The sequence below is a fragment of the Oratosquilla oratoria genome, chromosome 21 (assembly GCF_046742065.1).
Source record: "Oratosquilla oratoria isolate Oo_2021 chromosome 21, ASM4674206v1, whole genome shotgun sequence".
Lineage (NCBI taxonomy): Eukaryota > Metazoa > Arthropoda > Malacostraca > Stomatopoda > Squillidae > Oratosquilla > Oratosquilla oratoria.
The window spans coordinates 797218-824176 of record NC_134797.1 but is presented as its reverse complement, the minus strand read 5'-3'; the positions used below and the strand labels follow the sequence as shown (position 1 = coordinate 824176).

The 26959-nt window shown below is 41.1% G+C and overlaps 1 protein-coding gene across 1 annotated transcript in view; it reads left to right on the top strand.

The window, feature by feature from the left end:
- The window catches only part of LOC143036655 (uncharacterized), a 93189-nt gene extending 67793 nt beyond the window's left edge, over nt 1-25396 (top strand). Inside the window, exons 7-8 of the mRNA XM_076204212.1 lie at nt 821-929; nt 24034-25396. Of these exons, the coding sequence (XP_076060327.1) occupies nt 821-929; nt 24034-24059 (135 nt within the window). The 3' untranslated portion in view covers nt 24060-25396. The remainder of the gene's footprint in view (nt 1-820; nt 930-24033) is intronic.
- Nucleotides 25397-26959: the final 1563 nt, after the last annotated feature.

Below are 26959 nucleotides of genomic sequence, written 5' to 3'. Positions count from 1 at the left end.
TTTTGGTACTGGGTGACCACAATGTCGCTGCATATTCTAGTCTAGGCCTTATCAATGTGACCAATATTTTTTTAATCATTTCTTTGTCCAGATACGTAAATGCCACTTTTATTGATCTTAGCAAGTTGTGGGATTCTACGACAATTTTGTTTATCTTTTTATCATAGGACAAGTTGTTTGATGTAATTACACCCAACTCTTTTTCGGATCTCTCCTTCTTTACCTCCTTGGTTCCAATTTTATATTGTCCTGATATTCTATTTTTGCTTTTTCCAAACTCCATTATGCTACACTTGTTAATAAAGACCACTTTCCATTTCTGACTCCAGTTCCATACCTTATTCAGGTCTTCCTGCAGTGATTCGCAATACTTTTCAGTTTTTACTTACCTTAACAGTTTGGCATCATCTGCAAAGAAGCTCTTGTAACCTTTCACATCATCATTCATCTCATTCACATAAATAGCAAACATTAAGTGAATATTTTTCTCTGAGTACTACTCTCATCTTTCTACCAATCAGGAAGTCCTCCATCCATTTTAGTAGGTTCCCTTGTATCCCCCCTATATGTTCCAATTTGAAATGATTGCTCATAATTTCTGCCATATCTTGTTCTTCTGTATATTCATAATTTCCCTGGCACAGCTTTTCTATTTCTTGTTTGTTATTTAGTTTACCATTCACATATCTGTAAAATAGTTGAGGTTGTTCTTTGCATTTTTCTATTATTTCTTTTTCATAGTTTCTCTTTTCATCTCTGCATGTGTGTGTATTGCCATTAAGCAGTATGTTAGGTATGTGACAAACAAGAAATATTGCAGGTGACAGCAGCAAGGGATAGCAGTACTAGTACCCCTGTTCTACAGCCAGGCTCCAGCAGTGACCCTGTTCTGCAGCAAGGTGCCAGCAGTGACCCTGTTCTGCAGCTAGGTAGGTGCCAGTTATGCTTCACTCTAGCCATACTCATCCCCATCATATGTAGGTTATCTTGTTGTTTGTATTATTCCAGTATCACACAAACACTTTTCTCACTTCTTTTGTTTTTGCATTTCAAAGATCTATTTTTTCTATGAAATGGTTATGTTAGGTTTAAGTTAGGATATATTAGATGAGTCAGCCCTGTATTTTGCCTACTGCCCTGGTTCAGAAGCAATATAACAAGACACAGTACCGTATTTTTCGGTGTATGACCCGCGGCTTTTTGCCTCAGAAAGGGGCCAAAAATCGGGGGTGCGGGTGATATAAAGGTGTGGGTCATCTGTGGATTCTGGTTAGAAATTGCCCTCTTACGCAATAAAAAAAAAAAAAAAAAAAAAAAAATTGAACGATTATTTTAGTTTAGTTGGGTGCCCTCTCGGATCGGGGATTTGCGGGAGGACCGACCGGGTTCGTGGAATGAAAGTTGATCAATGTCATAATACAGCGCGCACGATCAAGACAAACGACAAAGAGAAGGTAGGATTTGTCAGTATCTTACCCACTTTACATGTTCTTGTTATTAATAAAGGCATTGTCACAAATAAAACAGGCTTAACTAAACAGCATGAACATACAGTACAAGACTGACTGGTACCAACACCAACATCGTGTGCCGCGATCAAACAAAAACAAGCGGGCAGCCATTTTCGCAGTTACAAATTACAAATTGTACCTGATTCCTTAATGCTAAATTTGTGCATTACATGTGCATAATGGGTCGTTCAAGCATGGAGAAAAATTAAAGAATCGACTATTCAGAACGATTTCTGTAAATCAGAATTGTGCCATCCTGCAATGTTCGATGCATGCTACAACTCGGAAAAGGAATCGGACAAATCCGAAATCGAAATGGAAACGGATGAGGTCACTGCATCAGAATTGGCCGATTTATACCACAACCTCTTCCATGACGAAACAGAGGATGAGGAATTCGATGGCTTCGTGAGCGATGATAGGCCTTCATAAACATTATTGACTCTGTCGTCTGTGATCACTGATTGTGCTTTTTTTCTAATAACGATGTGCTCCATTGACTCTGTTCATAACAGTTCAGTAATGTGCTCTATTATTGTTCTATTCTATTGATGAAACAGAAAATTTAGAAAAAGCCTCAGCTTTGAAATTACTTTGATCACCACGTCAACGGCCGGCCGTAACAACAACCGCCGTGAGCTGTGCCTGGGGCCACCCATGCATGGGTAGTATACATCGTCGGATCTACAGTGCCGTGCATGCCATATGACTGCGGGTCATACAGCGGTGTGGGTCTTGTGTGGATTTTCACTAAGGTGTAAGGGGGTGCGGGTCATATAACGGTGCGGGCTATAGTCTGAAAAATCTCTGCATGTGTGTGTATTGCCATTAAGCAGTATGTTAGGTATGTGACAAACAAGAAATATTGCAGGTGACAGCAGCAAGGGATAACAGTACCAGTACCCCTGTTCTGCAGCCAGTCTCCAGCAGTGACCCTGTTCTGCAGCAAGGTGCCAACAGTGACCCTGTTCTGCAGCCAGGTGCCAGTTATGCTTCACTCTAGCCATACTCTCCCCATCATATGTAGGTTATCTTGTTGTTTGTATTATTCCAGTATCACACAAACACTTTTCTCACTTCTTTTGTTTTTGCATTTCAAAGATCTATTTTTTCTATGAAATGGTTATGTTAGGTTTAAGTTAGGATATATTAGATGAGTCAGCCCTGTATTTTGCCTACTGCCCTGGTTCAGAAGCAATGTAACAAGACACAGTACATCTACAGCAAGGCCATTCCAGTTAGCAACCTCCCCTCTTTGTCACCTCATGCGGAAAAAAGAGAAGACGGAGAAATTCCTCTGGGCTGCATCAAAACATCATTCACACTTAACAACTCCATCCCTCTATCCCCCACCTGCTCCCATCCTTGCATCATGGTGTATGCATGTAATAGTTATGTCAACTGTATAAGAAGAAATGTTCATTTCTGAGGTGTTGGGTGTAGGTATATTGTATATGTAAAGATTAAAGAATGTGGGAGATAGAACTGATCCCTGTGGTACTGTTCCTAAAGTTTCTGGTGTGCAATGATTGGACATTATATGACATGTAGACATTTCTACACAGCCATTCTCCACTCACCCCTATCTCCTGCCTTCTCCCTTCCTTGCCCAGCAGACATTCCCACATTGCTCACTGCCTCTTTCACCCCAAATATCCATCTCATCCTTAAGTTCACTCCAGCCACCTCTGCCTAACACATCTCTTTTATTTATATATCTTCACTCATTCTTTCCCTATATCCAAACCATCCCAGTACTCTTTCATCAGCCTTATCTGCCATCTTCTTTTCTGTTCCTGCACCCCTCCTCAGCTTGTTTCTCACTCCAACCAATGTTGTAACTCCTACCATACTTTTTAGACATTTCATCTCACATTTAAACTTTCCCTCTCTGCCTTAAATTCCAGGACTCTGCCCCAGACAGTGCCATTGGCACAATCACCACTTCATATAATCTCCTCTGCATCCATTCCCAGGTGCCTATTTCTCATGACACTTTTTAATCCCCCAAGGGATTATCTCCACCTCCACTTCCCCCAATCCTACCACATGTGACCCCAACTACCTCCAGCCACTCTCCTTTAAGACTTACTTCCAACTTACTGCCATCCTGTCTCCTTGTACATCTCATCACTTTACTTTTACCCATATTTACCTTCAAATTTTCTCCTATTGCATACTCCATCACTAACAATCTTAATCCCCCTCTCACCAAACCACAAGTGCAGTGTCCTCAAAGAGCAACTGACTCACCTCTCAATTTTCTCCATTTTTTTAACCACCTCCAGTCCCCTGCCCATTACCCTCGCATTTACCTTCTGCACCATCCCATTCATGTACACATTGAACAGCCATACCAACATGACGCATCCCTGTCGCAGTCCCACCTTTACCTCTAACCACTAACTCTTTCCATTTCTAATTCTAACAAAGGCTCTACAACTCTCACAGAATCTCTTGAATGCCCTTGACAGCTTCCTCCAATCCATATATGCAAAACCTCTCATAATGCCTCTCTATTCTGTCATAAACCTTTTTCTGATCCTTAAAGGCCCAGAAAAGATCCTTACATTTTGTTAAAGGTTTCTCATATATCTGCCTTACCACAAATATCTAATCCACGCAACCCCTACCTTTCCTAAACCCACACTGTTCCTCAACAATTACTCCCTATGTTCCTCTCCTAAACCTCTCAAAACCCTCTCAACTAGTGTAGTCTTCTCAACTACACTCAACTAGTGTAGTCTTCTCAACTACACTCGACAAAATGATTCCTCTGAAACTACTACTCACATTTGTCCCCTTTTCCCTTGTAAAGCAGATATATATAGGCACTCCTCCAGTCCTCTGGCACTCTACCCTCCCTTAGAGACACATTAAACAACCTCACTAGTGCATATGGGCCTGGCAGTGAGAAGAGTGTAGAAGAAAGTGAGGCCTTTTGGACAGAATTAAATGAGTGCATAGAGGATTTAGGGAGAAATGTCAATGTAATAGTACTGGGAGACCTTAATGCTAGGGTAGGAAATGATCCAATTGATGGAGTGGTTGGGAAATGTGGAGTTCCAGGAAAGAATCGTAGTGGAGAGTTGATGGTGGAAATGTGTCTAAAAAGAGAGTTGATGATAGCAAATACAGTATTTCGGAAGAAAGTCAAGCATAAGTACACATGGGAGAGGGTGGTGGATGGAAGAGTGGTAGATAGAGCGTTGATGGAATATGTAGTGGTAAATAGGACTATGATAGGAAGAGTTATGATGTACATGTGCTAAGGAGACAGGGTGGGGGAATATCAGATCATTTTTTGGTGGAAGGTAAGTTGAGAGTGGAGGATAGATGGAGAAAGAGGAAAGGGACCAAAGGTAGGGAGGTTCTTAGAGTGAACTCGTTAAAGGAAAAAGAGAAGGAGTACAAGAAGAAGCTGAGAGAGGAGTGGGAGGGAGTGAAGGATAGAGTAGAGCTAGGTGTGGAGGAGGAATGGGGATGGTTCAAGGAGGGAGTCATAAAGTGTGCAAGGATGGTGTGTGGAACAAGAAGGACAGGAGGAAATAGAAGAAAGGGTAGTGAATGGTGGGATGAGGAAACAAAGAAGGTTGTAGAAGAGAAGAAGCGAGCTTTCACAGATTGGTTACAAAATAGGGCGAGGGAGTCATATGAGAAGTACAAAGAAAAGAGAAGTAAAGCAAAAGGTAAAGGAGGCAAAGAGGAGAGCAGATGGGAAGTGGGGTAAGAGTATGACAGAAAATTCTGAAAGTAATAAAAAGATGTTTTGGAAAGAAATTAAGAGAGGAAAAGGAGGCGAATCAAGTAGAGAAGAAAAGGTAAAAGGTGCAGATGGAGAGATGATAATGGAAGAGAAGGCAGTAAGGGGAAGATGGGCAGAATATTTTAGGGAGTTGCTAAATGTGAAGGAGGATAGGGAGGGAAAGATAGTTGCAGTGGGAAATGCTAAGAAAATGAGAGTGATAAGTGAGGAAAATGGAGGAGAAATAAGGAAGGATGAAGTGAAGGCAGTTGTTAAGATGATGAAAGCAGGTAAGGCACCTGGTGTGGATGGATGCCATGCAGAATGTCTAAAAAAAGGAGGTACAGTGATGGTGGACTGGTTGGTGAGGTTATTTAATGTTTGCTGGAGAAAGGGTAGAGTGCCGGAGAACTGAAGGAGTGCCTGAATAGTTCCACTTTACAAGGGAAAAGGGGACAAGTGTGAATGTAGTAGTTTCAGAGGGATTAGCTTGTTAAGTGTAGTTGGGAAGGCTTATGGGAGGATCTTGATTGAGAGGATTAGGAGAGGAACAGAGGGAGTAATTGGTGAGGAACAGTGTGGATATAGGACGGGTAGAGGTTGTGTAGATCAGATCTTTGTGGTAAGACAAATATGTGAGAAAGCTATAGGAAAGGGGAAGGATGTTTTTTGGGCATTTATGGATCTGGAAAAGGCTTACGATAGGGTAGACAGAAAGGCACTGTGGGAGGTTATGCAGATATATGGGATAGGAGGAAAGTTTCTAGGAGCTGTCAAGAGTTTTTATGAGAGTAGTAGAGCTTGTGTCAGAATTAGAAGTGGAGAGAGTGAGTGGTTCGAGGTAAAGGTGGGACTTGGTCAAGGATGCGTTATGTCGCCCTGGTTGTTCAACTTATACATGGATGGGGTAGTGCGAGAGGTAAATTCAAGGGTAGTGGGTCAGGGATTGGAGATGGTTAAAGAAAATGGAGAAAAGTGGGAGGTGAGCCAGCTGTTGTTTGCTGATGACATTGCACTTGTGGCAGGATCGGAGGAGGGACTGAGGAAGTTGGTGACAGAGTTTTGGAGAGTATGTGATAGAAGAAAGCTAAAGATAAATGTGGGTAAAAGTAAGGTGATGAGATGTACAAGGGGTGAAAGTGGCAGTAGACTGGAAGTGAGCATTAAGGGAGAGCGACTGGAGGAAGTGGATAGTTTTAGATACTTGGGTGCAAATGTGGCAGGAAAAGGTGGAGTGAAGGTGGAGGTAGAATGTAGATTGAGAGAAGCGAGTAAATGCCTTGGTGGATTGAAGAGTGTAATGAGAAATAGACATATGGGAATGGATGCTAAGAGGAGATTGTATTTACCTAGTTGTAATATACCTGGAAGGGAGCTATGCTCGTGATGACCCGTCTTTGTATCTCTCCGCATCAAGTTTTATCTTAAAATCTTTTAAAATGTTTGCACATACTGTTTTGTTGTCTAATTTGTTCCATGTATTAATCACTCTGTGTGGGAAACTGTTCCTTTTCAAGTTTTTTCTATAACTCTTTTTTCAGTTTTTTTCGTGTCCTCTCGTTTTACCGTTGTCCCACACTAACAAGTCATTTCTGTCTAAAACTTCCATTCCTTTCATTATTCTATAGATAGTCAGCAAATCTCCTCTTTCTCTTCTTTGTTCCAGAGTTGGTAGGTTCAGTTTGGATAGTCTTTGCTCATATGTTAGTTCGGCGAGATTCAGTGCTAGTTTGGTTGTCGCTCTTTGTAATCTTTCTAGTTTCTTAATATTCTTTTTGGTACTGGGTGTCCATAGTGATGCTGGGTACTCAAGTATTGGTCTTATTAGTGTAGTTAGTATTTTCTTTATCATTTCTTCATCCATATAAGTAAATGCCACTTTGATTGACCTCAATAAATTTTAGGTTTCTCCGAATATTTTATTCATATGATTATCAGGTTTCATGTCCTTTCCAATCATCACTCCAAGATCTTTTTCAGAGTTTTCTTTTTTTCTTTTTTCTTCTCCAATTCTTTAATCTTTTGATATTCTGTTTTTACTCTTTCCAGATTCCATTATACTGCATTTTTTTATATTAAATTTCACTTCCCACTTTTGAGTCCAATTCCATATTGTGTCCAGATCTTGTTGCAATGAGTTGCAGTCCTCTTCCGTTTTTACCTTCTTAAGTAATTTTGCATCATCTGCAAAAAAAATTCATATAGCACTCCATGCCTTCATTCATGTCATTGATGTATACGGTGAACATGATCGGGAGTGATTGTGCCAATAGCACTGTATGGGGCAGAAACATGGAACATAAGAGAGGAAGAGAGAAGGAGTTTGAATGTGTTTGAGATGAGGTGTCTGAGAAGTATGATGGGGGTTACTAGGCTAGATAGAGTGAGAAATGAGAAGGTGAGGAGAAGAGGGGGGTGGAAAGAGAGTTTGGAAATAGGGTTGATGAAAGAGCATTAGGATGGTTTGGACACATGGAAAGAATGAATGAAGAAAGACTAGTAAAAGAGGTATGGAAGGCAGATGTGGAGGGAGTGAACATGAGGGGACGTCTTAGGATGAGGTGGATGGATGGGGTGAAGGGTGCTTTGGGGAAGAGGGGAATGTCTGTTGAGGAAGGACGGGAGAGGATGGAAGACGGGTGAATGGAGAATGGTTGTATATGGATGATGTTGTGATAAATGAGGTGGAATGGGCGGGGGGATGGGGGATGAGGTAGTATGTGTGAGCAAAATTTGATGCAGCCCCTTCTCCTTTTATGCATTGGGGGGACGGAGAGGGGGGGTCGCCGATTTAATGAAGCGGCTTTGCTGTGGATGTGCTGTGTCTTGTGACACTGCTTCTGACCCAGGGCAGTGGACAAGGTGCAGGGATGACCCGTCATCCAGGAGGTGCTAAGATAAGAGGGAGGGTGGAGGGGTGTGGAGTGTATTCAGGGATGGAATGGGTGGGAGTGATTTTATGCCTTTTCCTTTTTGGCTACCCCCCTTGTAAGGGGGAAAAAGCCTTGGTATATGTATGTATCCGACCTAGATATGGACCAAAAGGTCTCCTGTCGGCATGCTCCGCCTTTGTAATCCTTTGTATGTATGTACTAGTGGAGGAGGAATGGGGATGGTACAAGGAGGGAGTTGCATGGCGTGCAAAAACTGTGTGTGGAACAAGGAGGATGGGAGGAAATAGAAGAAAGGGTAGTGAGTGGTGGGATGAGGATGCAAAGAAGGTTCTAGAAGAGAAGTGAGCTTTCACAGATTGGTTACAAAATAGGACAAGGGTATCATATGAGAGGTACAAAGAAAAGGAAAGAGAAGTAAAGCATAAGATAAAAGAGGCAAAGAGGAGAGCAGATGTGAAATGGGGTAAGAGTATGAGAGAAAATTTTGAAAGTAATAAAAAAATATTTTGGAAATAAAGAGAAAGAAGAGGTGAATCAAGTGAGAAAGGGTGAAGGGTGCAGATGGAGAGTATGGTGTAGGAGATTGCAGTAAGCAGAAGATTGGCAGAGTAGTTAAGGGAGTTACTAAATGTGAAGGAGGATGGGGAGAGAGGGGTGGTTGCAGTGGAAAGCACTAAGAAAATGAGTGATGAGTAAAGAAAATAGAGGAGAAATGGGGAGGGATGGGGTGTGGGTGGTTGTTTACCTAGCTGTATTATATGGAAAGGGAGCTATACCCGTAGTGACCTGCCATTGTATCTTTCAGCATCAAATTTGTTTTTAAATTCTTGAATAGTATTTGCACACACTGCCTTATCTAATTTATTCCAGATATCCACCACTCTGTGTGGGAAGCTATTCTTTTTCAGATATTATCCATAACTATCCTTTTTGAGTTTCTTTTCATGTCCTTTTGTTTTTCTCTTGTCCCACTTTAATAAATCTAAAGGACTTCCATTCCTTTCATGATTCTATAAATAGTTGCTACAGTAGATATCCTCTTTCTCTTCTTTGTTCCAGAGTTGGTAGTTCCAATTTGGACAATCTTTGATCATATGTCAATTTGGAGAGTGTTGGTGCCATCTTTGTCGATGCTCCGGGGTATTGGCTGCATGTTATTGTGGCAAAGTAGCATGCAGTTGATACTTTAGGGTCTATATGGGGCGCCCCTACTGACCAGAGCCACACATCAATTTGTCTGTGTTAGAGGAAGTCTCTATTCATAGGAAAATGATGACACTTATTATACTGCGACTGTCCCTCCATTAGGCTGTCCCCCCCACCCTTTGTTACTGTCCTATACCATTTCTCTGAATATTCATTTCCTTTTTTTCACCTACCCTGTGGTGGGGAAAAAGAATGCTGCCACCAAGTCTTCACACTTGAGTTGTATGAGGAGACAAAAACGGGATGGGGATAGGACTAGGAATCCTGCTACCTGTAGCCCCAAAGGGGACATCCCTAGAAAAAAGTAAAGGCATAAGAGGGTCTAGGAGTTTTCTAACCAGTGCCCTAAGGTTTGGATCTTATAATGTGCGTGAATGTGGTACAAATGAGAGTACAAGGGAAGAGATAGGCAGTATGTTTGTGTGAAGAAAGATGGATGTGTTGGCATTGAGTGAAACTAAGTTGAAAGGGAGGGGTGAGTGTGAGTTTGGGAATGTAGTTGGGAGGTTCTCAGGAGTGAAGAGATGGACGAGGGAGAGAAGGGGTGGCTATACTAATAAGTGAAGAAATAGGTAAGCGTGTAGTGGAGTGGAAGGAGGATTCATCAAGATTAATGTGGATGGAGGTGAAGCTGGGAAGGGATATGTGGGTTTTTGTAAGTGCGTCTGGGGCTGGTAGTGAGAAAAGTGTAGAGGAAAGGGAGGCATTTTGAATGAAATTAAATGAGTGCATAGAGGGATTGGGGAGAAATGTTAATATAGCGGTATTGGGAGACCTTAATGCTAGAGTAGGAAATAAACCAATAGATGGAGTGATTGGGAAGTATGTAGTTCCAGGAAAAAATCATAGTGGAGAGTTAATGGTAGAGATGTGTCTCAAAAGAGAGTTGATGATAGCAAATACAGTGTTTAGTAAGAAAGTTGAGCATAAGTACACATGGTCGAAGGGTGGTGGATGGAAAGGTGGTAGAGAATTAATGGATTATATAGTGGTAACCAGGAGTATAGTAGGAAGAGTTAAGGATGTACATGTTCTAAGGGGAGAGAGTAGGGGAACATCAGATCATTTTTTGGATGGAAGGTAAGTTGAGAGTGGAGAATAGGTGGAGAAAGAGGAAAAGGGTAGAGGGTAGGGAGGTATTTAGAGTGAACTGCTTAAATGAGAAAGAAAAGAAGGAGTAGTAGAAGAAGCTGAGAGAGGAGTGGGAGGGAGTAAAGGAGAGAGTAGAACTAGCAGTGGAGGAAGAATGGGGATGGTTCAAGGAGGGAGTCATAAGGTGTGCAAAGATGGTGTGTGGAACAAGGAGGGCGGGAGGAAATAGAAGGATGGGTAGTGAGTGGTGGGATGAGAAAGCAAAGAAGGGTGTAGAAGAGAAGAAGCAGGCTTTCATAGATTGGTTATAAATTAGGATGAGGGAATCATATGAAAGGTACAAAGTGAAGAGAAGAGAAGTAAAGCTAAGAGGCAAAGAGGAGAGCAGACGTGAAATGGGGTAAGCGTATGACAGAAAATTTTGAAAGTAATAAAAAAATGTTTTGGAAAAAAATTAAGTGAGGAAGAGGAGGTGAATCAAGTAGAGAAGAAAAGGTAAAAGGTGCAGATGGAGAGATGATAATGGAAGAGAAGGCATTAAGGGGAAGATGGGCAGAATATTTTAGGGAGTTGCTAAATGTGAAGGAGGATAGGGAGGGAAAGATAGTTGCAGTGGGAAGTGCTAAGAAAATGACCGTGATGAGTGAGGATAATGGAGGAGAAATAAGGAAGGATGAAATGAAGGCAGTTGTTAAAATGATGAAAGCAGGTAAGGCACCTGGTGTGGAAGGATGCCATGCAGAATGTCTAAAAAAAGAAGGTACAGTGATGGTGGACTGGTTGGTGAGGTTATTTAATGTTTGCTGGAGGGTAGAGTGCCGGAGGACTAGAGAAGTGCCTGTATAGTTCCACTTTACAAGGGAAAAGGGGACAAGTGTGAGTGTAGTAGTTTCAGAGGGATTAGCTTGTTAAATGTAGTTGGAAAGGCTTATGGGAGGATCTTGATTGAGAGGATTAGGAGAGGAACAGAGGGAGTAATTGGTGAGGAACAATGTGGATTTAGGACGGGTAGAGGTTGTGTAGATCAGATTTCCGTGGTAAGACAGATATGTGAGAAAGCTATAGGAAAGGGGAAGGATGTTTTTTGAGCATTTATGGATCTGGAAAAGGCTTAAGTCAGGGTAGACAGGAAGGCATTGTGGGAGGTTCTGCAGATATTCGGGATAGGAGGAAAGCTTCTAGGAGCTTTCAAGAGTTTTTATGAGAGTAGTAGAGCATGTGTCAGGATTAGAAATGGAGAGAGTGAGTGGTTCTAGGTAAAGGTGGGACTTCATCAGGGATGCGTTATGTCTCCCTGGCTGTTCAACTTATACATGGATGGGGTAGTGCGAGAGGTAAATGCAATGGTGGTGGGATAGGGATTGGAGATGGTTAAAGAAAATTGAGAAAAGTGGGAGGTGAGCCGGCTGTTGTTTGCTGACGACACTGCACTTGTGGCAGGATCAGAGGATAAATGTGGGTAAAAGTAAGGTGATGAGATGTACAAGGGGTGAAAGTGGCAGCAGACTGGAAGTGAGCATTAAGGGAGAGTAACTGGAGGAAGTGGATAGTTTTAGATACATGGGTGCAAATATGGTAGGAAAAGGTGGAGTGGAGGTAGAATGTAGATTGAGAGAAGCAAGTAAATGCCTTGGTGGATTAAAAAGTTTAATGAGGAATAGACATCTGGGAATGGATGCTAAGAGGAGACTGTATGAAGGAGTGATTGTGCCAACAGCACTGTATGAAGCAGAAACGTGGAACATAAGAGAGGAAGAGAGAAGGAGTTTGAGTGTGTTTGAGATGAGGTGTCTGAGAAGTATGATAGGGGTTACTAGGCTAAATAGAGTGAGAAATGAGGAGGTGAGTAGGAAAATAGGGGTGGAAAGGGAGTTGGGAGATAGGGTTGATGAAAGAGTATTAGGATGGTTTGGACACATGGAAAGAATGAATGAAGAAAGACTAGTAAAAGAGGTATGGAAGGCAGATGCGGAGGGAGTGAACATGAGGGGACGTCCTAGGACTAGATGGATGGATGGGGTGAAGGATGCTTTGGGGAAGAGGGGAATGTCTGTTGAGGAAGGACGGGAGAGGACAGAAGACAGGGGTGAATGGAGAATGGTTGTATATGGATGATGTTGTGATGCATGAGGTGGAATGGGCGGGGGGATGGGGGGTGAGGTAGTATGTGTGAGCAAAATTTGACACAGCCCGAAGGGATTTCTCCCTGTCTTCTCCTTTTATGCATTGGGGGGACGGAGAGAGGGGGTCGCCGATTTAATGAAGCAGCCTTGCTGTGGATATGCTGTGAATTGCAACACTGCCTCTGACCCAGGGCAGTGGACAAGGTGCAGGGATGACCCGTCATCTAGGAGGTGCTAAGATTAGAGGGAGTGTGAGGGAGAGTGGAATGTATTTAGGGATGAAATGGGTGGGAATGATTTTATGCCTTTTCTTTTTGGCTACCCCCCTTGTAAGGGGGAAAAAGCCTTGGTATATGTATGTATGTATCAACAATTCGATTAAGGTAGAGGACTGTACAGAATCTATTTGGGTAGAGATTATAGGCAAGAATAAGAAAGTTATTATTGGCGTCTTTTATGGGCCTAACCTCAGCATTGAGCAGACTGACCCCCTGATTCATGAAATTTGCAGAGCATCCTAGTACAAAAATATTGTGATCATAGAAGACTTTGATTATAGAAAAATTGACTGGGAAACTTTTAGTAGGAGATCAGGAAAGGAAACTGTTCTTATATGTGGTGTAGGATAATTTCCTAAAACAAATAATTACTGATCCTATGAGGGGAGAAAATACTCTGGACTTACTTTTAACTAATAATGAGCACCTAATGAGTAACATAAAAGTGGGAGATAGTCTAGGGCTCTAGGCTCTAGAGATCATCAAGAAATAAGATTTAATATTATTTGGGAAGAATTAAAAAGCACGAACAATGTCCAAGTACCAGACTTCAGGAGAGCAAACTTTGACAGTATAAAAACCTATTTGAAATTGAATATGAAATGTCATATAGGCGTTACGGACGTTTCGGGCATTATCTGCACGGTTAGGTCTCGGTACATGACCAGGGGTCGGGTCACGGAGGGTAATATGCATACCTTGGGTCAGGTCACTTGGGGGCCGAGGCTCAACAGACATGTCAGCAATTTGGATGAAATGTATTGCAATCTAAATTATTTAATTATTACTGCACAAAATACATTTATCCCCCTGAAGTCAATACAGAAAAATAGTAATACTCCCAAATGGATGGTTGACAGATTGAAACATGAGATTGGAATGAAAAGAGGACTTTATATAAAAATAAAAAATGGGGAAATGCATCTTGGATCAAGATATAACGAAATGGCAGTGTGGGTTAAAAAGAATACACATACAGCAAAACGTAATTATGAAATTAAGGTTGCCAGTCAAGCAAGATCCAACCCAAAGGGTTTCTTTCATCTCTATAGAACAAAAAATAAAGAAAGAATAGGACCAATTAAAAATTATGAAAATGTCATGACAGAATCGGAGGAAAAAATGAGTGAGGAGTTTAACAAATATTTGCTCTCAGTGTTTACTAATGAGAGGTTAGATAAAGTACCTGACTGCGATCCGATTTTCAGTAGGGATGAAGAAAGTAGTCTATCTAATAGTAGCATTAGTAAAGTAGAAGTAGTCAAGCAGATTGAAAGGCTTAAAGCCACAAAATCCCTGGGTCCAGACGAAGTTTTTCCGAGAATGCTTAAGGAGTGTAAATTTTGAAATCTGCGACCAGTTAACTAAAAAAAGTAGGTACACTGATGGTGGACTGGCTGGTGAGGTTATTTAATGTCTGCTGGAAAGAGGGTAGAGTGCCAGAGGACTGGAGGAGTGCCTGTATAGTTCCACTTTACAAGGGAAAAGGGGACAAGTGTGAATGTAGTAGTTTCAGAGGGATTAGCTTGTTAGTGTAGTTGGGAAGGCTTATGGGAGGATCTTGATTGAGAGGATTAGGAGGAACAGAGGAAGTAATTGGTGAGGAACAGTGTGGATTTAGGACGGGTAGAGGTTGTGCAGATCAGATTTTTGTGGTAAGAGATATGTGAGAAAGCTATAGGAAAGGGGAAGGATGTTTTTTGGGCTTTTATAGATCTGGAAGAGGCTTACAACAGGGTAGACAGAAAGGCACTGTGGGAGGTTTTGCGGATATACGGGATAGGAGGAAAGCTTCAAGGAGCTGTCAAGAGTTTTTATGAGAGTAGTAGAGCTTGTGTCAGGATTAGAAATGGAGAGAGTGAGTGGTTCTAGGTAAAGGTGGGACTTCATCAGGGATGCGTTATGTCGCCCTGGCTGTTCAAATTATACATGGATGGGGTAGTGCGAGAGGTAAATGCAAGGGTAGTGGGTCAGGGATTGGAGATGGTTAATGAAAATGAAGAAAAGTGGGAGGTGAGCCAGCTGTTGTTTGCTGACGACACTGCACTTGTGGCAGGATCGGAGGAGGGACTGAGGAAGTTGGTGACAGAGTTTGGGAGAGTGTGTGATAGAAGAAAGCTGAAGATAAATGTGGGTAAGCGGTAAGGTGATGAGATGTACAAGGGGTGAAAGTGGCAGTAGACTGGAAGTGAGCATTAAGGGAGAGCGACTGGAGGAAGTAGATAGTTGTAGATACTTGGGTGCAAATGTGGCAGGAAAAGGTAGAGTGTAGGTGGAGGTAGAATGTAGATTGAGAGAAGCGAGTAAATGCCTTGGTGGATTAAAGAGTGTAATGAGGAATAGACATTTGGGAATGGATGCTGAGACTGTATGAAGGAGTGATTGTGCCAACAGTACTGTATGGGGCAGAAACATGGAACATAAGAGAGGAAGAGAGAAGGAGTTTGAATGTGTTTGAGATGAGGTGTCTGAGAAGTATGATGGGGGTTACTAGGCTTGATAGAGAGAGAAATGAGGAGGTGAGGAGGAGAACAGGGGTGGAAATGGAGTTTGGAGATAGGGTTGATGAAAGAGTATTAGGATGGTTTGGACACATGGAAAGAATGAGTGAAGAAAGACTAGTAAAAGAGGTATGGAAGGCAGATGTGGAGGGAGTGAACATGAGGGGACGTCCTAGGATGAGATGGATGGATGGGGTGAAGGGGGCTTTGGGGAAAAGGGGAATGTCTGTTGAGGAAGGACAAGAGAACAGAAGACAGGGGTGAATGGAGAATGGTTGTATATGGATGATGTTGTGATGCATGAGGTGGAATGGGTGGGGATGGGGGATGAGGTAGTGTGTGTGAGCAAAATTTGACACAGTCTGAAGGGATTTCTCCCCGTCCTCTCCTTTTATACATGGGGGGATGGAGAGGCTGGGGGGTCGCCGATTTAAGGGGGTACGCGACAACTGGAGGTCATTTTCTAAAATATTTAGAGTAAAGAGCTGAAACTTCTCAGGTAAATAGGTATCCATATTGCCTACATTTTAGGTGAAGCAGAATGATGTATGTACACATGTACACATGTACGTATACCAGTAGCGACATTTAAAAGTGCACAGCACCATAATACGTGGACCAATTTGTTTTATATTTTGGCTATGATTAGTCAGTAGGCACACCTAGGGCCGGTCATTGAGTAATTGAACAATTTCCTTTATACTTTTGCATACAGGCATTTCAATTTTAATGTCTGGCAAAAATCGTGAAAAATACAATTTTTTTGCTCTTGTTTCCATTATTACTCCGAACTCTTTCATCCTATTCAAAATATTCGAACGATCGGCCCTAGCAGTTACTAAAAGTAATATTCCCTGTAAGTTTCATCTAAATTTAATGTATATTAGATTTTTTATGATTAAAAAAAGTAGAAAAATATCGAACGGAGATATGGCAACTTGAAATATGAATATATCTGTAACTTGCTTATAGTTTCACCAATTTGACTGATTTTTTCATGGCTTAATTCTTATTATATAATAAGTAAGTACAGTAAAAATTATCAACATATTTTAATTATAAGTACTTTAAATACTGAAAAACTAAAGTATAAGTATGTCACAGTAGTGATGACGCACAGACGACAACATCATATAATTTGCTTTTTTGCACCTTTGGCGGTTTCTTCATATGAAACCTCTCTGCTGGGGGTCTTCAGGGTATCTAAATCATTGGAAAGAGGTTTATTTTCCAGTAGTGGGCGCCTTCTCTTTCCTCATCAGATTCCCCTCGCCAATCTATGTTGGTAGGGCACCCCCTCCAGCATCATATGATGTCCCTTCTTCTTTCTTCTTCCTGTATAGCCTTGATCTTTTTCCTCTTGCTTTCTTCTTTGGATTTAATCTTCCTCTTTGAATTGTTTTGTCTAATGTTGTCCTTTACCTCTGTCACCGTCACAGAGGTGCAGGTGAGGGCGGTGGTGGAGTGAGAGGTGGTGAGATCTTTAGTCGTCTTTGACTGCTTGCCATCTTTAACTGCTGTTTTTTGTCATTGTGATGTTCTTTTGTTCTTTTTGCTACCCATGATGACTGTACTAAAGAGTAATATGTACTAGCTAAAGTAATAGATTGCAATGAGAGCTCATGAGACATGCGTACTTCCTTTTCAGAGCTAGCCGGGAACTAACGCTTAGTTTCGCACAAAGTTGGCAAAATATTCTCCCTCCGCCTTCCTCCCTTCCCCTCCACAATCGTATTGGCCGTTGATACACTGGGCGAGTGTAAATTCAATCAAATTTCAACGTTATTCGCTGCGCCTGAAGGTCCTAAGTGGCACGCCTCCCTCTAGTGTGGGTTGCGCCTTTAAATCTGTCCCTTTAAACCTCACCCAGGACCTTTAAATTGCGCGCGGCTGGAAAATTATTTGTCGGGATTTATTTCTAAGTGGTATACGAACATTTTGAACACAGTTTTGAAAAATGCCATATCTTGACCAAATTCACCCCCCCAGGTGTCGCGTACCCCCTTAATGAAGCAGCCTTGCTGTGGATGTGCTGCGTCTTGTGACACTGCTTCTGACCCAGGGCAGTGGACAAGGTGCAGGGATGACCCGTCATCCAGGAGGCTCCAAGATAAGAGGGAGGGTGGAGGGGTGTGGAGTGTATTCAGGGATGGAATGGTTGGGAGTGATGTTATGCCTTTTCCTTTTTGGCTACTTCCCTTGAAAGGGGGAAAAAGCCTTAGTATATGTATGTATGTTAACTAAAATATTTAATGAATCGGCACAAACACGCAAACACCTCCGTCGTCGTCGTCGTCGCGTGACCAAGAAGAAGAGGATTTACGACGATAAAGGAAACCTGGTTTGTATTGTAGGGGTGGGGAGTGATCGTGAGTGTCCGAAATGATATCTCTGCAGTGCTAGTCAATTGTATTAACATGGAATTAGCGAAAATGAATGAAAATAAAGACTCGAAAGCCAGTCACGAACCAGAGCCATCTGGCGTCAGTCAATCGAACTGCGACGTAAACAAACCTTGTACTAACACGTGCGATGGAAAAGATTTTCCAGGATTTAAGTATGAAAGCAGGAACTTAAGTCGATTATTAGAGATAGAGAGAGATATGAGCAAAAATAGGATTCAGTGGGAAAATGAAATTATGGACTTAAGGAAAGATATCATAGGATTAATAGACTGCTTAGCACAGGCGAATCACGAAATTTCTGACCTAAGAAAAACCAACTTGGATCTTACAAACGAGATTAAAGAAATGAAAAGGGATTTAAATGAGTTGAAGAATGATAACGAAAAGAAGAAAACTAATGAAAATAACAGCAGCGAAAATTTAAAGATAGTAGTGAACAATAAATTACAAGAATTGACACAAAAGATCGAAGAGAACCTAGGTGAGGAAAGTATTCAGAAAATTAAGTGGAAGGAAAACATCGAAAACAAGGAAATTGCTTTTAAAGAAATAGTCAAGCAGCAAATGCAGGATAATGCAAAAGACACAATTATCCAAGTGATTAACGAAAAAGCTAACTGGGTCAGGGATACAGTAGATAGGAAAAAATGTATTGTGGTTTATGGACTAAAAGAAAAACAGGGATTGGCGAGGTACATGAGAGAAAAAGAGACTGCAGTAGAAATCCTAAATGAAATTCAGGGAGGAGAAAGAGATGCAAGCACAGACCTGGAAGAGACGTATAGAATCGGTCGCTATTCTAAGAATAGAAATCGACCTCTAAAGATAAAATTAAGGTCACAGATGGTAGTAGAAGACATATTTGAAAAAGTAGGCAACTTGGCAAAGAGTGAAAAATACAATAAGATATGGATAAAAAGAGAAATGAGTACTAAGGAATTAGAAAAAGAAAAGTCACTAAGAGAAGAAGCAAAGGAAAAAAACTTGATGAGAATGGAGACAGAATGCAAAGAATTCCATTGGAGAGTAATCGACATGAGATTGAGACAATGGCACATCAAAACGAAAAAACCAAGGACAGAAAAAATAATGGAGAAGGAAGAAAACTAAAAGTGGCCTATACTAACATTGATGGATTAATTTCAGGTCTGAACGAACTCAATGATTATCTGTTAGAAGAAAAACCAGACACAATGGGAATTGTAGAGACTAAACTAAGAAGTGAAATACCATCCATTGTTATAGGAGAAGGCCTATATAATTACTGGATAAAAAACAGGGATAAGAAACAGGGAGGGGGAATCATGTTCTTGGCCAAGAAAGACCTAAACGTGACAAAAATTGCAGAGGGCAAAGGTAATGTTGAACTGATCATGATAAAAGTCGAAGGCAAGAATATGAAAAGTAGAAAGTTTGTGGTGACCTATGTACCCCCAAAAACGAATGCTTGGAAAGAGAACGAACATACAAAAATGCTAAAAGATACAAGAAAATCACTAAATGAGATACTAATGGGTAAGGGTAACCTGGTAATTATGGGGGACTTCAATTGCAAAGAAATTTGTTGGGACAACATGACAGTGCGAGGAGGAGATGACTTGTGGGGCAACGTACTGCTAGACATGACCATGGAGTACACAATGACCCAATGGGTCAATGAAAACACAAGGTACAGAAACAATGAAGAGCCATCAAAACTAGATTTAATATTTACAACAGAACCTGAAATAGTGGACAAAGTCCAGTACAAGACACCAATTGGAAAGAGTGACCATGTACTCATCGAAACTGTACTAAAGGAAGAAATAGACATGGAGAGGAACGAAAAGCATAGGAAAGGAAGATTGATGTACAACAAAACAGACTTTGCAAAACTAAAGACATTCTTCTGGAATGAAAACTGGGAAAAACTCTATATGGAAGAGACAACAGTGGAAGAGAAATGGAATATATTGATGGATAATTACAATGAAGGGGTAAACAGACATGTACCAAGACAAAAGTGAGAGTGAGAGTACATTAAATGTTGGTTCAACAAAAGATGCAGTGAAGCAAAAGACAGAAGGGATAAAGCTTGGAAAAAGTGGAGAAAAGACAAAAAACAAAGCAAATGTCAAATTTACATAAACTATAGAAATGAGTATGTTAACTTGAGAAGAGAGAAAAAAAGGAACCGTGAGAAGGATATTATAGATAAATGCAAAGATCAACCCAAGCTATTCTATTGGTATGTGAATGGTAAACTTAAAACCAAACAGGAAATGGTGAAACTACGCCAAGGAAATATAGAATACACAGAAGAATTAGAGATGGCCGAAGTCACCAGAGAGAAAATACAAAACTAGGACGTAGATAATAACAAGCAATCTCCCCACATGAGTGAGTTCACAATATCACAAAAAGAAATATCAGAACATCTATCGAAACTGGACGTCAGAAAATCACATGGCCCGGATGGTATTTTAAATTGGATTCTAAAGGAATGCAAAGAAGAACTAACAGACAAAATACACATCATAATAAATAGCTCACTCAAAGAAGGAAAGATACCTAATGACTGGAAAAATGCTAACATTGTACCAATATATAAAGGAGGAAACAAGGAAGAACCCACCAACTATAGGCCAGTATCACTAACAAGCACTATAGCCAAAATTTGTGAGAAAATCATCAAGAATAGATGGGTAAAACATCTGGAAGACAACAACATATTAAACCCAAGACAATTCGGGTTCAGACAAGGAAGATCATGCACCACAAACTTAATATGCTTCTACTCAAGGCTAATAGATATAGTGCAAGAAAGAAATGGATGGGCTGATTGTGCATTCCTAGACTTTCAAAAAGCCTTTGACAAAGTACCACACAGAAAATTACTAAAAAACTGGAACACATAGGAGGAATACAAGGGAACCTACTAAAATGGATGGAGGACTTCCTGACTGGTAGAAAGATGAGAGTAGTGCTCAAAGAAAAATATTCAGATTGGAAAGAGGTGATCAGTGGAGTACCGCAAGGATCTGTACTGGCACCAATAATGTTTGCTATCTATATGAATGACATGGACGAAGACGTGAACTGTTACATGAGCTTCTTTGCTGACGACGCCAAACTGTTAAGGAAAGTAGAAACTGATAAGGACTGTGAAGCACTGCAAGAAGACCTGAATAGGGTATGGAACTGGAGTCAGAAATGGGAAGTGGACTTTAATACTAAGAAGTGTAGCATAATGGAGTTTGGAAAAAGCAAAAACAGAATATCAGGAAAATATACAATTGGAACCAAGGAAGTAAAGAAAGTAGGATCCGAAAAAGACTTGGGAGTAATTATCACAAACGACTTGTCCTATGATAAACAGATTAACAAAATTGTCGGGGAGACTTACAACTTGCTAAGATCAATAAAAGTGGCATTTGCATACTTGGACGAAGACATGATAAAAAAAAATATTGGTTACATTGATAAGGCCTAGACTAGAGTATGCGGCGACATTGTGGTCCCCCAGTACCAAAAAGAATACTGTATAAAGGAAATAGAAAAAATCCATGGGTGCAATATACATACATATACCAAGGCTTTTTTCCCCTTACTAGGGAGGTAGCCAAAAAGGAAAAGGCATAAAATCATTCCCACCCATTCCATCCCTGAAAACACTCCACACCCCTCCACCCTATCTCCCATCTTAGCACCTCCTAGATGACGGGTCATCCCTGCACCTTGTCCACTGCCCTGGGTCAGAAGCAGTGTCGCAAAACACAGCACATCCACAGCAAGGCCGCTTCATTAAATCGGCGACCCCCTCTCTCCGTCCCCCCATATAAAGGAGAGGACGGGGAGAAATCCCTTCGAGCTGCGTCAAAATTTTGCTCACACATACTACCTCACCCCCCATCCCCCCGTCCATTCCACCTCATGCATCACATCTTCCATATACAACCATTCTCCATTCACCCCTGTCTTCTGTCCTCTCCCGTCCTTCCTCAACAGACATTCCCCTCTTCCCCAAAGCCCCCTTCACCCCATCCATCCATCTCATCCTAGGACGTCCCCTCATGTTCACTCCCTCCACATCTGCCTTCCATACCTCTTTTATTAGTCTTTCTTCACTCATTCTTTCCATGTGTCCAAACCATCCTAATACTCTTTCATCAACCCTATCTCCCAACTCCCTTTCCACCCCTGTTCTCCTCCTCACCTCCTCATTTCTCTCTCTATCTAGCCTAGTAACCCCCATCATACTTCTCAGACACTTCATCTCAAACACATTCAAACTCCTTCTCTCTTCCTCTCTTATGTTCCATGTTTCTGCTCCATACAGTGCTGTTGGCACTATCACTCCTTCATACAGTCCCCTCTTAGCATCCATTCCCAAATTTCTATTCCTCATTACACTCTTTAATCCACCAAGGCATTTACTCGCTTCTCTCAATCTACATTCTACCTCCACCTTCACTTCACCTTTTCCTGCCACATTTGCACCCAAGTATCTAAAACTATCCACTTCCTCCAGTTGCTCTCCCTTAATGCTCACTTCCAGTCTGCTGCCACTTTCACCCCTTGTACATCTCATCACCTTACTTTTACCCACATTTATCTTCAGCTTTCTTCTATCACATACTCTCCCAAACTCTGTCACCAGCTTCCTCAATCCTTCCTCCAATCCTGCCACAAGCGCAGTGTCGTCCGCAAACAACAACTGGCTCACCTCCCACTTTTCTCCATATGGGCGCAATATAGCAACAGAAAATTAAGTACAGTATTAATTTTGTAAATTAAAATGTATCAACGTAATATGCAATTTTGTGGGTGGAAATGAAAATAAAAATACCTTGCTACAAGCAATTATGCTAATGAACAAAGTCAGTAGCATAGGATCGGGACACCATCTTGTCGTCTGTCAATTGACGGCCTCGGTACTTCCGACAGTACCTCGGCAGGTACATTTTCTTGAAGGAATGTTATGGAGCGGAGATACATGCATTCCTTCAAGCTGCAAGAACTTTGTATACCCCACAAGCTGAGAGAGTGGTTGAAAAGCCCGCCAACGTCTCTCACGACAATGACAACGAGGACGAGCCGGATGACATTTAATTTGCAGGTAATGATTTATTAAACACAGGTTAGGTTAGGTTAGACGAATTTATCATCCTTTCATTTCTTCGACGTCAGCATCTATCATAACAAACATGGCGTAGCATTCGTCTGACATGACTTTGTTACTTATGAAATCTGTTTTAGCACCTTTTTTGTTTTTAATTTCCACTCACAAAATTGCATATTACGTTGATACATTATAATTTACAAAATTGATAATTAATTTTCTATTGCTATATTGCGTCCATGGTCGAAACTAAAAATTTACCATCATTTGTAATAAATCTTGTGTTTTTAAGTGAATAGAGAATTCCAGGAATAAAACTGCTAATGTTAGTTTTACTCCCCACAATTCCTGTAATGTGTTTATGTTGTTTTTTAGGGGTATTGGCAGGGCAGACCGTCCATGGAGGTGGTCTGATTTCACTGACCAAAATAAAAAAATATATCATTTATTTTTGTAATTGTGCTAAATCCCAACCGATTTATCTCGTTCAACAACAAAAATGTTTAGTTCTGAATGCACTCACATATGCATGATTATCTGATGACGAGACCAGGTGCGCCTTATTGTCAGGCGCCTTATGTAAGGACAGGGAATAGCAATTTACGGGTACGCCTTATGGTAAAAAGCGCCTTATGGTCTGAAAAATATGGTACTGTTTAATCTTCCTCATTGTTTGCACTATCATCCTCATCACTCTGAGCAGAGCAGTCAACACAAATGTGCATAGTATGTTCCAAGCAGATGGGTTTGTAACACTTCTGGCAGCAATTTCTTGTCTTGCGATCTTTTGACCTTGGGCACATTGAGCATCTTTGAATGGATTCTTCATGATGACGTTTTGGAGGCAATTCCTTTGATGCCGAGATATGATGAATCTTCCTTTTCAAGTCTTTCCTCAAATATGGGTTTGTCTTATGATGATGAATGTGGTCCTCCACCAACTTGAGTCCCAATTCCTTCAGAAACTTTTGGCACCTAATAGCTGTTTGAGAGTTGGCCATGAATATATTGTATGCATTTATTCCTGCAATATTGAGTATGGTGTAGAAAACTACAACTAGCAAACGCCGAGTATTTCTGGAAACATTGTAGATGGAACACAACTGATCCACAGTGTCTACCGCTCCTTTAGTACTGTTATAAAAGGTAATAATCTCTGGTTTCTTTTTTTCTTTAGTGCTCTCATCAATTGGAGCGTCATGATGCATTGTGCTCAGTAAGACAACATTTTTACCTTTCTTGGGAACATATGAGGTCAGTGTAACATCCTTGTGGAAACCAAACAAACTTGTGTATTCAGTTCTGCCTTTTGTGGCAACAGACTGAGGGGGAAGTTCTGGCTTATTCTTCCTCAGAGTGCCAACTAATGTTAATCTATAATTCTTCAAAAGATCAACTGCAAGTCTGTAACTGGTAAACCAATTATCCATTGTGATATTTCTTCCAGACCCATTTATATGAGACACCAACCATTTTACCCCTGCTGCTCCTGAATTATTGACTACAAAGGGGCCCTCTGCTTGTTTCCCCAAATAGACCTCTATACGTGACACATAGAAAGTTTTAGCATCTGCCTGAATAAATATTTTTATGCCTTATTTGGCTGGCTTACTTGGCATGTACATCCTAAATGAACAGTTCCCTCTAAAGGCAGCCAACATTTCATCAACTGTTGCATACTCGGAGACATTATGATTGGAGATACAATTATCAAAAAAAAATTCAAAGAACTTTCTAAAGGGTGCAAACTTATCTTTTAGCCTTCTTTCAGCCTGAGTGTGTAAGTCATCAAACCTCATAGGCCTCAGCAAGAAACGAAATCACTGCAAAGACATAGTTGTCAGAAAAATTTCAATTCCTGTACCATCGGTTGCCCAAGCATCTTCAATATTCATTCGGTTAGCTCTAAAAACTCCTAACAGATAAATAAGTCCTATTGCAGCTTTCATCTCCCTTTCATCAGTATGTTTCTCTTTTGACTTATCTTTATATTTTCCTTGCTTACTGTCAATGTATATATTAGTGCAGACAACTAATTCATTCAGAAGTTCTTGAGTGACGAACAAAGACTGGCAGTCTTTTACAGCATGTACATGTTTTGCTGCTCCTTTTGGTCCTGGTGAACCCTGATATATGTTATGTGCACGTGTACGCCGTTGATGACGTGGAGGAACTTCTTTCCAGAGTTTTATTTTTGCCAACAAACTGTTTTTCTGCATATCTGGTTGCTTGCTGCTCATCTTCATCATTAGATTCGTCTGCATCTTCGTCAGGTAAAATCTGCAACACATCATCTGCTTCAGCACTTCCCTCTTCATCGGCTGTTTCTTCTTCATCTACTGTTTCTTCCTGAGCCACTCCGTCTTCTTCCTCTTCAGATTCCTCTTCATCTGGCTCTTCATCAAGAAATGATCCTGTGTCTTCTATATCTAGTTCTCTCTCAACCATTTCTCTCTGTTTTTCCATTTGTCTTTCATAGTCCATTGTGAATCTGTAATAAAAGAACATCATTTTCTTACTTTTTATATGTTGCTCAAAACCATAGACTAACAAAAAAATGTTTGAACAATTGACAGTAATATACAATTTTATGTGAGAAATTATCAACCTTTCAAATATATTGATAGATAAGTAAAATAAACAATAATAAGAATAATGTACCTCTCAATAGATAATGCCATGAATGGTGTTGTGGGGTTTGCTATACCCCAGAGACAAATAACATCCCAGTAAACATGCCCGAAATGGCCCGCTTTATGCCCATTTCTGGTTTCCCTCTTAGCCAAAAGTGGGCCTATTCAGGCTTGCCATTATGCTGTAACGGTACCGTTTTGGAACCTTAATGGCATCGGCAGTGTTTGCACACAGGCTTTTAAACGGGCCGGTTATGGCTGCCGTCATTGGTCAACAAAGGGACCAGTTCTGGCCCCTTTCAGGTTTTCCTTAATGGAGCCGGTTCAAGTCCAATAACAGGCCGGTTACGGCAGCCGTAACTGGGCCACAACGCGCCGGTTCTGGGCCTTTTTGGGATTCCCTTAACGCAGCCATTTATATACAGATACGGCCCAGTTATGGCAAATGTTATCCCCCCCGGCAATGGCTCATTCACGGTTAACCACAAATATCACCGGTGCTGAGAAATCATATTTTCTAAATTTGCTAAAATTGTTTGAATAACTATTATATATACACGATGCCAAAATTGAATGTACAAAGGATTACAAAGGCGGAGCATGCCGACAGGAGACCTTTTGATCCATATCTAGGTTGGATGCGGAAAAAAAAAATCATATTAATAATAAAATAATAAATAAAAACTATGATAATGTAAATAACAAATAAAATACATAAATAAATGTACAAACTATAATTATCAGCGACTAACACACACACAAATGATTAGTCAATGTTTATACAGCCTTTGTCTAAAACTCAGTCCGTTATAAACAGACATAGTAAACATGGCGTTTGTCTCTGATATTAATAAGCTTACATTTTGATATTTCGCATATCGCATATATCCTAGACATACACAAATTTGGAAACAAATTCTCAACACCCGTTAAATTGGTCATATATTTCGGCAGAATTTCATTTTACATGTGATCATTTTAATTTACATACATACATATACCAAGGCTTTTTCCCCCTTACAAGGGGGGTAGCCAAAAAGAAAAAGGCATAAAATCATTCCCACCCATTCCATCCCTGAATACACTCCACACCCCTCCACCCTCCCTCTTATCTTAGCACCTCCTGAATGAGGGGTCATCCCTGCACCTTGTCCCCTGCCCTGGGTCAGAAGCAGTGTCGCAAGACACAGCACATCCACAGCAAGGCCGCTTCATTAAATCGGCGACCCCCCCTCTCCGTCCCCCCATTGCATAAAATGAGAGGACGGGGAGAAATCCCTTCGGGCTGCGTCAAATTTTGCTCACACACACTACCTCACCCCCCATCCACCCACCCATTCCACCTCATGCTATCACAACATCATCCATATACAACCACTCTCCATTCACCCTTGTCTTCTGTCCTCTCCCGTCCTTCCTCAACAAACATTCCCCTCTTCCCCAAAGCCCCCTTCACCCCATCCATCCACC